This window comes from Nerophis ophidion, linkage group LG18 (genome assembly GCF_033978795.1).
Source record: "Nerophis ophidion isolate RoL-2023_Sa linkage group LG18, RoL_Noph_v1.0, whole genome shotgun sequence".
Classification (NCBI taxonomy): domain Eukaryota; kingdom Metazoa; phylum Chordata; class Actinopteri; order Syngnathiformes; family Syngnathidae; genus Nerophis; species Nerophis ophidion.
In genome coordinates, this window is record NC_084628.1 from 4,334,314 (window position 1) to 4,347,283 (window position 12,970).

Sequence of the window (12,970 nt, forward strand, 5' to 3'; positions counted from 1 at the left end):
ATAGAGCGTTTTCCGTTCGGGCTCCAGTACTCTGGAATGCCCTCCCGGTAACAGTTCGAGATGCCACCTCAGTAGAAGCATTTAAGTCTCACCTTAAAACTCATTTGTATACTCTAGCCTTTAAATAGACTCCCTTTTTAGACCAGTTGATCTGCCGTTTCTTTTCTTTTTCTTCTATGTCCCACTCTCCCTTGTGGAGGGGGTCCGGTCCGATCCGGTGGCCATGTACTGCTTGCCTGTGTATCGGCTGGGGACATCTCTGCGCTGCTGATCCGCCTCCGCTTGGGATGGTTTCCTGCTGGCTCCGCTGTGAACGGGACTCTCGCTGCTGTGTTGGATCCGCTTTGGACTGGACTCTCGCGACTGTGTTGGATCCATTATGGATTGAACTTTCACAGTATCATGTTAGACCCGCTCGACATCCATTGCTTTCCTCCTCTCCAAGGTTCTCATAGTCATCATTGTCACCGACGTCCCACTGGGTGTGAGTTTTCCTTGCCCTTTTGTGGGCCTACCGAGGATGTCGTGGTGGTTTGTGCAGCCCTTTGAGACACCAGTGATTTAGGGCTATATAAGTAAACATTGATTGATTGATTGATTGAAAATGGTTTCCACACAAAATAGCCTTCCACACGATTGTACTGTCGGTATATTGCCACAAAAAGAAGTTAAGCAGGCACCTCGTACATCTTGAGATGAGGCTGGAACTGTGCCGGGGAATAAAACCAATAACAGATCATTTGAGGGTTGTCTGTTGACACTGTGGGCGTTATTTTTTGTTAGGACTACTGTCAGGTTCAAACACTGATGACATCTATTAAACAGACAAGAAGCAAGGAATTAAACGGAGACAGAATTCAATTCAGCTCATTGAGGAGAAACATCTGGGCTGTACTCTTTGTACAGTCTTCCACCACGCTCCAATGAAAGGTTGAACGCATCCTCTTTTATTTGGACTTTCCCTGATTACATGGCAACAGCTGTTTCTAAAGGAAGGGGGGTCGTAAACAGCCGTTGCCTTTGGTCATAAAACAGTTCAAAGAAAAGATGCGTTCCTCTCCGCTTTGTAGTTCTCGGGTCAAGACAAAATCTTTCTGTGGATCAAATAAACCGACGCCTTCATGTCGCTTCCCATCCTCCGCAGTTGAGTTTTACAAGCCTTCTGCTTGGTAAGATCAAAGACAGCTCGTGTCCTCTTGCCGGGGACTCATGGCAACACAAAGTTTTGTGATAACTTAGATACGATTATTCTGACAACTCCGAACGCTGCTCGAGGAATAAAAATAACAGAAAACTTCGTAACAATGGTAACCTAAATCACAACTGTTGGCAACTCTTTTGAAAAAGGCAACATTATTTACAACGTATTTCCACAGTGGCTTCAAGGTTTGATTTTAAAATTTAGGCTTTTATACACAAAAACTGATGCCAATGGGAAATAAATTTGGGTTTTGCATAATATATCAATTTCAGCATATGGTGTTTAAAAGGTATTTCAACATCATTATTGGATGTTTATCGCCACCAGGGTGTCCAAATTATCTTAGCTTTTTACTCCTTTTGAGCACGTTCAACTATTTAATTGCACTTGTTTTTGTTTTATCCATCCATTTCCTACCGCTTGTCCCTCTTGGGTCTCGGGTGCTGGAGCCTTTTTTTATTGAGGTCCAAAATAAAACTGAAATTACTGATGATTGCAAAAATAGAATGCTTCAGCCATTTAGCGTTTTTGAATATCTAATTTCCCTTAAATCCTTTTCAATTGTTTTTGCTAAGTGAGTGTAATGATAACTTTGAATTTTTCACAAATGGCATCTTCACTGCTTGGTTTATCATTTACATTTCTCTTCGCTTGTTTTTCCCACTCCTTCCTTCAGATAAAAGTGTTGGTTGTGCTCCATATTTTTGGACAATTCCTCACTATGGCCATTTAGACTGCAAATACTACAGACTAGTGCAAGCTAGAGAACTTCAATGTTTTACTCAATTGTGTGCATGTGTGCTGCTTTACATTTATGTGGTTTTCTTTCCGTCACTTTATTGTGACTTTTTCACCACACACTGACCAATTGAATTGTTCTTCTCTGCAGCGTGCGTGTTCATGTGTTTTGCCACACGATTTGACCTTTGACAGAATAATTTACCGCACACTACACAACTGAAAGGTTTTTCTCCTTTTTGTGCTCTCATGTGTGATACCATGTGCGTCTTTTGAGAAAATCTTTCGCCGCAAACCAAACAACTAAAAGGTTTTTCTCCGGTGTGTGTTCTCATGTGTGTTACCACATTTGACTTCAGCGAGAAGGGTTTATCACACACGGAACATCTGAAAGGTTTCTCACCTGTGTGTGTTCTCATGTGCGATACCATGTGTGGCTTTTGAGTGAATGTTTTACAGCATACTGGACAACTAAAAGGTTTTTCCCCTGTGTGCGTTCTCCGGTGTGAAAGCATAATTGACTTTGAGGAGAAGGTTTTATCGCACACGGAACAACTAAAAGGTTTTTCTCCTGTGTGTGTTCTCATGTGGTATACCATCGCTGACTTTTTAAGGAATATTTTACCACAAACTGAACAACAAAAAGGTTTTTCTTCTGTGTGTGTACTGAGGTGTCTTTTCATATTTGACTTATCAGATAAAAGTATGCCACAAATTGAACAACTGAAAGGTTTTTCTTTCTTCTTTTCAGAGCATTCAGAGTTTTTGTTGTCAGTGTAAGTCCTGGTATCAGCTTCGTAGTCTGTATCGCTGCTTAAAGCCTCTTGGGCTTCATGTCCGTCTTCAAGACAGTGAAATATTGTGTAATCACTGTCTGAAAGTGGAGCTAAGAGGTTATTTGCTTGTGATCCTCCACAGTCACCTCCATCATCTTCTGTTATGTGTAGTAGTGAGCTGCTGCTTGGAGGCTCCTCATCTGGTCCGTGATGAAGCTCTGAGCACTCTAGTGGTTCGTCTTCACGGTCTTCGGTTTTCACAGAGACGACAGTCAGTGGCAACTTACCGAGATCATCCTTTGGCTCCAGAAAACGCTCTCCTCCCTGGTGAGTGATCCAGGGTTCCTCCTCTTCCTCTTTGATGTGAGGGGGCTGTGGATCCTGCTGCTTCAAAGTGGATCTCCCCTCATGTGGCTGAAGGGGAAGTCCATCTTGACGAGCAATCAGCTGCTGAATGTCTGCAAGACACAAGCAACATAAAACACACACTATTTTTTTTTTGGTCCTGCGGTCCGTTCCCGAGGTTTCTCATTGTTCCCATTGCGTTGAGTTTTTTCCTGCCCGGGATCAGTCCCGAGGATGTTGTGATTTTTGCAGCCCTATCCATGCGTTCGTTACGTCTCGTCTCGATTAATGTAACGTATTATTTTCAGATCTCCCTATGTCTAGCATTAAAAGATTACAGTTGGTACAAAATGCAGCTGCTAGACTTTTGACAAGAACAAGAAAGTTTGATCATATTACGCCTGTACTGTCTGCGGGCTATAGAGCGTTTTCCGTTCGGGCTCCAGTACTCTGGAATGCCCTCCCGGTAACAGTTCGAGATGCTACCTCAGTAGTCCGATGACCATGGATGAAGTACTGGCTGTCCAGAGTCGAGACCCAGGATGGACCGCTCATCGGGACCCAGGATGGACCGCTCGTCGGGACCCAGGATGGACCGCTCGTCGGGACCCAGGATGGACCGCTCGCCTGTATCGGTTGGGGACATCTCTACGCTGCTGATCCGCCTCCGCTTGAGATGGTTTCCTGTGGACGGGACTCTCGCTGCTGTCTTGGATCCGCTTGAACTGAACTCTCGCGGCTGTGTTGGAGCCACTATGGATTGAACTTTCACAGTATCATGTTAGACCCGCTCGACATCCATTGCTTTCGGTCCCCTAGAGGGGGGGGGGTTGCCCACATCTGAGGTCCTCTCCAAGGTTTCTCATAGTCAGCATTGTCACTGGCGTCCCACTGGATGTGAATTCTCCCTGCCCACTGGGTGTGAGTTTTCCTTGCCCTTTTGTGGGTTCTTCCGAGGATGTTGTAGTCGTAATGATTTGTGCAGTCCTTTGAGACATTTGTGATTTGGGGCTATATAAATAAACATTGATTGATTGATTGATACTGGCTCACCTGCACTGGCTTCCTGTGCACTTAAAGGCCTACTGAAAGCCACTACTAGCGACCACACAGTCTGATAGTTTATATATCAATGATGAAATATTAACATTGCAACACATGCCAATACGGCCGCTTTAGTTTACTAAATTGCAATTTTAAATTTCCTGCAGAGTTTCTTGTTGAAAATGTCGCGGAATGATGACGCGTGTTTGTGATGTCTCCGGTAGTAGCGGACATATTAGCCCAGCACCACTTACGGCTAAAAGTCGTCGCTTTTCATCGCATAATTACACAGTATTTTGGACATCTGTGTTGCTGAATCTTTTGCAATTTGTTCAATTAATAATGGAGACGTCAAAGAAGAATGCTGTTGGTGTTTTAGTAAATTGCAATTTAAAATTTCCCGGGAGTTTCTTGTGAAAACGTTGCGGAATGATAACGTTTATACGTGACGTCACGGACTGTGAGGAAATATCAGCGCTGCGCACACACACAGCTGAAAGTCGTCTGCTTTAACCGCATAATTACACAGTATTTTGGACATCTGTGTTGGTGAATCTTTTGTAATTTGTTCATTTAATAATGGAGACTATAAAGAACAATGCTGTTGGTGGAAAGCGGTGGGTTGCAGCTGTCTTTAGCACCGAGACACAGTCGGCGTTTCTTTGTTTGTCGTGAAAGCAGAGCGGTCAAGCGAACATGTTTTCTATACGTCAACCAGCATGTTTTTGGATGGGGAAATTGTGATATATATCTTACCGAAGACATCAGTGGATTATTGGTCGTTCCGCAGCAGCTGTGAGCTTGGCTCCTCGGCTTCTCTCTGAGACACAGTGTGTTCAACGCAGTCATCCGACCTCGAGGTATGTTTTTACAATCTTTAAAATCTCACTAAAACACTTTCAGAACAATAAGCAGATAAGGGATCTTCCAGAATTATCGTAGTACATGTGTCTAAATACGTTTGAAACGCTCACACTGCCGTCGCCCGGAGTTGTCGCTTTTTTTTCCCTAGTCCGTCGCTATCAATATCCTCAAACACAAATCTTTCATCCTCGCTCAAATTAATGGGGAAATTGTCGCTTTCTCGGTCAGAATCGCTTGCGCTGCTGGCGTCCGTGATTGTAATCAATGGGTGGATGTGAGGAGTCCGACAATCTGTGATGTCACGCGCACTACTTCCGGGAAAGGCAGGGCTTTTTTAAGAGCGACCAAAAGTTGCGAACTTTATCGTCGATTTTCTCTACTAAATCCTTTCAGCAAAAATATGGCAATATCTCGAAATGATCAAGTATGACACATAGAATGGACCTGCTATCCCCGTTTAAATAAGAACATCTCATTTCAGTAGGCCTTTAAGATGTGACTTTAAGGTTTTACTACTTACGTGTAAAATACCAGACGGTCTAGCTCCATCCTATCTTGCCGATTGTATTGTACCATATGTCCCGGCAAGAAATCTGCGTTCAAAGAGCTCAGGCTTATAAGTGATTCCCAGAGCCCAAAAAAAGTCTGCGGGCTATAGAGCGTTTTCCGTTCGGGCTCCAGTACTCTGGAATGCCCTCCCGGTAACAGTTCGAGATGCCACCTCAGTAGAAGCATTTAAGTCTCACCTTAAAACTCATTTGTATACTCTAGCCTTTAAATAGACTCCTTTTTAGACCAGTTGATCTGCCGTTTCTTTTCTTTTTTTTCTCCTCTGCCCCTCTCTCCCTTGTAGAAGGGTGCGGGGGGGGGGGGGGGGGGGGGGGACAGGTCCGGTGGCCATGGATGAAGTGCTGGCTGTCCAGAGTCGGGACCCGGGGTGGACCACTCGCCTGTGCATCGGTTGAGGACATCTCTGCGCTGCTGACCCATCTCCGCTTGGGATGGTCTCCTGCTGGCTCCATTATGAACGGGACTCTTGCTACTATATTGGATCCACTATGGACTGAACTCTCACTGTTATGTTAGATCCACTATGGACTGGACTTTCACAATATCATGTTAGACCCGCTCGACATCCGTTGCTTTCGCTCTCCAAGGTTTCTCAGTTTCTGATTTATTAAACTGTATAATAGTGCAAAATATTGCTCATTTGTAGTGGTCTTTCTTGAACTACCGTATTACCTTGAATTGCCGCAGGGCCTGCCTTGAATTACTGCCGGGTCAAACTCGCTTCTCAAAATAATAAGCGCATGCTTAGGATTACCACCTGGTCAAACTCGTCACGTCACAAGTGACCCTTCCCCTGTCATCATTTTCAAAATGGAGGAGACTGATTCCAATACCGGTAATTTGAAATTGCATAAATGGAAGAAGGGGCTTCACGGTGGCAGAGGGGTTAGTGCGTCTGCCTCACAATACGAAGGTCCTGCAGTCCTGGGTTCAAATCCAGGCTCGGGATCTTTCTGTGTGGAGTTTGCATGTTCTCCCCGTGACTGCGTGGGTTCCCTCCGGGTACTTCCTCCCACTTCCAAAGACATGCACCTGGGGATAGGTTGATTGGCAACACTAAATGGGCCCTAGTGTGTGAATGTTGTCTGTCTATCTGTGTTGGCCCTGCGATGAGGTGGCGACTTGTCCAGGGTGTACCCTGCCTTCCGCCCGATTGTAGCTGAGATAGGCGCCAGCGCCCCCCGCTACCCCAAAAGGGAATAAGCGGTAGAAAATGGATGGATGGATGGATAAATGGAAGAAGATTAAGAGCTATTCAGTAGGATTTAAGATCCAAGCTTACATCACACTCAAATTTTTACTGCATACCTTTGGTAAGTGCCGGAGCGAGAAGAGGTTTTTAAATAATTAGTGCATGCTTACTTTTACCGCATGCCTTTGGTAAGCGCAGGAGTGAGAAGAGGTTTTAAATTAATTAGCGCATGCTTAATTTTACCGCATGCCTTTGGTAAGCGCAGGATAGAGAAGAGGTTTTAAAATAATTAGCGCATGCTTACTTTTACCGCATGCCTTAGGTAAGCGCAGGAGTGAGAAGAGGTTTTAAATTAATTAGCGCATGCTTAATTTTACCGCATGCCTTTGGTAAGCGCAGGAGTGAGAAGAGGTTTTAAATTAATTAGCGCCCCGGCGGGAATTCAAGGAAATACGGTATTTGGAAGAAAAAGATATAAAAATAACTAAAAACTTGTTAAAAAAATAAACAAGTGATTCAATTATAAAGAGTTCTACACATAGAAGTAATCATCAACTTAAAGTGCCCTCTTTGGGGATTGTAATAGAGATCCATCTGGATTCATCAACTTAATTCTAAACATTTCTTCACAAAAAATAATCATTAACATCAATATTTATGGAACATGTCCACAACAAATCTAGCTGTCAACACTGAATATTGCATTGTTGCATTTCTTTTCACAGTTGATGAACTTACATTCATATTTTGTTGAAGTATTATTCAATACATATATTTATGAAGGATTTTTAAGTGTTGCTATTTTTAGAATATTTTTTAAAAAATCTCACGTACCCCTTGGCATACCTTCAAGTCCCCCCAGGGTACACGTACCCCCATTTGAGAACCACTGATTTAAGGGAAGAATGTAATACAAAATATCAATACAAAGAATCAAGACAGAATAAACTCTGCTGCTGCAACAAAGATAACTAATGTATTCATACATTGTTTATGTAGGATATATGCATGTATATATTACCTAATCATATTATTTCTTCAATTTAAAAATAGATGACCGATTTTTCCCCTTCTCTGGGATTATATTCCCAGTTTTGATCTCGGACGTCTGGTCACTTATAGCAGTGGTTCTCAAATGGGGGTACGTGTACCCCCGGGGGTACTTGAAGGTATGCCAAAGGGTACGTGAGAGTTTTTAGAAATATTCTAAAAATAGCAAGAATTCTAAAATCCTTTATAAATATGTTTATTGAATAATACTTCAACAAAATATGAATGTAAATTCATAAACTGTCAAAAGAAATGCAACAATGCAATATTCAGTATTGACAGCTGGATTTTTTTTGTGTGGACATGTTCCATAAATATTGATGTTAAATATTTATTTTTTTGTGAAGAAATGTTTAGAATCAAGTTGATGAATCCAGATGGATCTCTATTACAATCCCCAAAGAGGGAACTTTAAGTTGATGATTACTTCTATGTGTAGAAATCTTTATTTATAATTCAATCACTTGTTTATTTTTCAACAAGTTTGTTACTTTTATATCTTTTTTCCCAAACAGTTCAAGAAAGACCACTACAAATGAGCAATATTTTGCACAGTTATACAATTTAATAAATCAGAAACTGATGACATAGTGCTGTATTTTACTTCTTTATCTCTTTTTTTCAAACAAAAATGCTTTCCTCCGATTAGGGGGTACTTGAATTAAAAAACTGTTCACAGGGGGTACATCACTGAAAAAAGGTTGAGAACCACACTGACTTATAGCATTTTAGAATATTCTATTACTGTTAAAGGCCTACTGAAAGCCACTACTAGCGACCACGCAGTCTGATAGTTTATATATCAATGATGAAATATTAACATTGCAACAAAAGCCAATATGGCCTTTTTAGTTTACTAAATTGCAATTTTAAATTTCCTGCAGAGTTTCTTGTTGAAAATGTCGCGGAATGATGACGCGTGTTTGTGATGTCTCCGGTAGTAGCGGACATATTAGCCCAGCACCACTTACGGCTAAAAGTCGTCTCTTTTCATCGCATAATTACACAGTATTTTGGACTTCTGTGTTGCTGAATCTTTTGCAATTTGTTCAATTAATAATGGAGACATCAAAGAAGAATGCTGTTGGTGGAAAACGATGGATTGCAGCTGCCTTTAGCAACCGAAACACAGCCGGTGTTATTTTGTTGTGAAGCTTTAACACAGAGCGGTCAAGCGAACATGTTTCTCTAAGTGGGGCGGTATAGCTCGGTTGGTAGAGTGGCCGTGCCAGCAACTTGAGGGTTGCAGGTTCGATTCCCGCTTCCGCCATCCTAGTCACTGCCGTTGTGTCCTTGGGCAAGACACTTTACCCACGTGCTCCCAGTGCCACCCACACTGGTTTAAATGTAACTTAGATATTGGGTTTCACTATGTAAAGCGCTTTGAGTCACTAGAGAAAAATGCTATATAAATATAATTCACTAATTCACTAAGAAAACCAGCAAGTTTTTGGATGGGAAAATTGTGATATTAAGTTGGATTATTATGCGACCTCCCCCTGTAGCTGTGAAAAAGGCAGCTGTGATCTTGGCTCCTCTCAGAGACACCGGCGTTCACCACACCCCTTCGACTTTCCGCTGTGACTTTATGATCTCACTAAAACACTAGTAACACAATAAGCAGAAAAGGGATTTTCCAGAATTATCCTAGTAAATGTGTCTAATATCTGAATCGCTCACACTGCCGTCGCCTTTTCTTTTTTAGTGCTTCACAGTGCAACAGCCTAAGCAGGGAAACCCAGACTTCCCTCTCCCCAGCCACTTCGTCTAGCTCTTCCCGGGGGATCCCGAGGCGTTCCCAGGCCAGCCGGGAGACATAGTCTTCCCAACGTGTCCTGGGTCTTCCCCGTGGCCTCCTACCGGTTGGACGTGCCCTAAACACCTCCCTAGGGAGGCGTTCGGGTGGCATCCTGACCAGATGCCCGAACCACCTCATCTGGCTCCTCTCGATGTGAAGGAGCAGCGGCTTTACTTTGAGTTCCTCCCGGATGGCAGAGCTTCTCACCCTATCTCTAAGGGAGAGACCCGCCACCTGGCGGAGGAAACTAATTTCGGCCGCTTGTACCCGTGATCTTATCCTTTCGGTCATGACCCAAAGCTCATGACCATAGGTGAGGATGGGAACGTAGATCGACCGGTAAATTGAGAGCTTTGCCTTCCGGCTCAGCTCCTTCTTCACCACAACGGATCAATACAACGTCCGCATTACTGAAGACGCCGCACCGATCCGCCTGTCGATCTCACGATCCACTCTTCCCCCACTCGTGAACAAGACTCCTAGGTACTTGAACTCCTCCACTTGGGGCAGGGTCTCCTCCCCAACCCGGAGATGGCATTCCACCCTTTTCCGGGCGAGAACCATGGACTCGGACTTGGAGGTGCTGATTCTCATTCCGGTCGCTTCACACTCGGCTGCAAACCGATCCAGTGAGAGCTGAAGATCCCGGTCAGATGAAGCCATCAGGACCACATCATCTGCAAAAAGCAGAGACCTAATCCTGCGGTCACCAAACCGGAACCCCTCAACGCCTTGACTGCGCCTAGAAATTCTGTCCATAAAAGTTATGAACAGAATCGGTGACAAAGGACAGCCTTGGCGGAGTCCAACCCTCACTGGAAATGTGTTCGACTTACTGCCAGCAATGCGGACCAAGCTCTGACACTGATCATACAGGAAGTGGACCGCCACAATAAGACAGTCCGATACCCCATACTCTCTGAGCACTCCCCACAGGACTTCCCGAGGGACACGGTCCAATGCCTTCTCCAAGTCCACAAAGCACATGTAGACTGGTTTGACAAACTCCCATGCACCCTCAAGAACCCTGCCGAGAGTATAGAGCTGGTCCACAGTTCCACGACCAGGACGAAAACCACACTGTTCCTCCTGAATCCGAGGTTACAGCTCTATTTATGTTTGAACGACGAGCCAAACTGGAACATTTCATCCGCTTTGTCTCAGTTCGGTGTCGGAACATAGTACACTGCCACTGTGGTGCAATAGGAACTGGCCAATTCCAAAGACATGCACCTGGGGATAGGTTGATTGGCAACACTAAATTGGCCCTAGTGTGTGAATGTGAGTGTGAATGTTGTCTGTCTATCTGTGTCGGCCCTGCGATGAGGTGGCGACTTGTCCAGGGTGTACCCCGCCTTCCGCCCGATTGTAGCTGAGATAGGCGCCAGCGCCCCCCGCGAACCCAAAAGGGAATAAGCGGTAGAAGATGGATGGATGGATAAACATTAAGATGCTACCTCAGTAGAAGCATTTAAGTCTCATCTTAAAACTCATCTGTATACTCTAGCCTTTAAATAGACCTCCTTTTTAGACCAGTTGATCTGCCGCTTCTTTTCTTTCTCCTATGTCCCCCCCTCCCTTGTGGAGGGGGTCCGGTCCGATGACCATGGATGAAGTACTGACTGTCCAGAGTCGAGACCCAGGATGGACCGCTCGTCGGGACCCAGGATGGACCGCTCGCCTGTATCGGTTGGGGACATCTCTACGCTGCTGATCCGCTTGAGATGGTTTCCTGTGGACGGGACTCTCACTGCTGTCTTGGAGCCACTATGGATTGAACTTTCACAGTATCATGTTAGACCCGCTCGACATCCATTGCTTTCGGTCCCCTAGAGGGGGGGGGGTTGCCCACATCTGAGGTCCTCTCCAAGGTTTCTCATAGTCAGCATTGTCACTGGCGTCCCACTGGATGTGAATTCTCCCTGCCCACTGGGTGTGAGTTTTCCTTGCCCTTTTGTGGGTTCTTCCGAGGATGTTGTAGTCGTAATGATTTGTGCAGTCCTTTGAGACATTTGTGATTTGGGGCTATATAAATAAACATTGATTGATTGATTGACAAGGGATGTTTAATCGGTGACCAAACCTACTGCAACCATGACTAGTCGACACATTTGGTCCTCGACTAATCGACATTCCAGTGAGTTAAAAAGTAAATTTACCTCCAACTTGTATCACAATTCGATTCTTGAAAACAGCGTCGAGTTGTTGTTGTCGTCGCTCCTTGTCTTCTCTGCTTCGAGAAAGTTCTTCCTCGTACGACGCTATCGTTCTTTCGAACAGCCCGAAAATTTCATCAGCCGCCGCCATTAGTCGCTCCTTTACCAACTTTTTCAACATTTTGAATGTTTTTACTGGTTTTTAATCATATGTTGTCTTGCTATGTCGTCGTCGCCGCAGTTCGTGTCACACGCGAAACTCCTGCATTCTTCTTCTTCGCTGCAGGTTGTACGTCAGCTAAGTCGACCATGGCTCGTGGCGTTACACTGCTGCCCCCCTGCGGCGTCTTGAAAACTGCGCAGCATCGAGCGCTACTGACGAGACGCGGGGCCGCCATCTTGGAGTGGTGATCCGCTCCACTCAGTGCTATTCATTTGACAGAAGCAATGAACTGTCAGCGCATTTAATTCATCTTACCTCACTGAATACGACCGATTTTCACGCGTTTTTTGTCATATGTGTAGCTATGATAAAGGACACATTTTTAGTATTCATAGTTTGCTTAACAGCAATAGAATATTCTTATATATGCTAGATCAAAACTGGCAATATAATCCCAGAGAAGAGGGAAAAAAACAGTCAGATATTTTCAAATTGAAGAAACAAATGTCCTACATAAACAATGTATGAATACATAAGATATCTATATATCTTATAGACTGTATCTCTGTTGCAGCAACAGTAGAGAGTTTACCCCGTCTTTCGGCTTCAAACTCGCACAGGAGAGAGTTTGAACCCTTCTGATTAAAAGTATAGATCAAAGTTTTGATAAGTTCTCAGGTTTTGATTTTACGCGCCTCCAAAAAACCCCTGCGCAAATTTTCCTAAAAAAATGATGTTTTTGCCTCTTTGAGCTGTAATTTGACCTACTTAAAATGCTTCAAAGTGCAAGTTAAAGTTCTGTTATGCAGACCGAAAGCCATTTATCAACAACATCCAGAATCGCCGATCTGTAATTTCACCCCCTTAACATGCTTCAAAACTCACCAAATTTTACACACATGTCAGGATTGGCAAAAACTGCCATCTAATAAAAAACCAAACCCCAAAAATCAAAGCTGCGCTTAGCGCCCCCTAGGAAAAAAAACAGACAAAACTGCATGTAACTTCTGTTAGAAATGTCGTAGAGACATGGAATAAAAAACTTCTGTGTAGGTCTGACTAAGATCAGGACT

General features: G+C 44.0%; 1 protein-coding gene across 1 annotated transcript; it reads right to left on the reverse strand.

Annotated features, from left to right (window-relative positions):
- Positions 1-856: 856 nt before the first annotated feature.
- On the reverse strand, positions 857-12,664 carry LOC133537500 (zinc finger protein OZF-like). The gene is made up of 2 exons (XM_061878572.1): positions 11,738-12,664; positions 857-3,173 (listed from the first exon to the last, which is right to left on the reverse strand). Exons 1-2 carry the CDS (start codon positions 11,913-11,915, stop codon positions 2,038-2,040), a joined length of 1,314 nt encoding a protein of 437 aa, XP_061734556.1. The 5' UTR covers positions 11,916-12,664; the 3' UTR covers positions 857-2,037.
- Between the last annotated feature and the right edge of the window lie 306 nt (positions 12,665-12,970).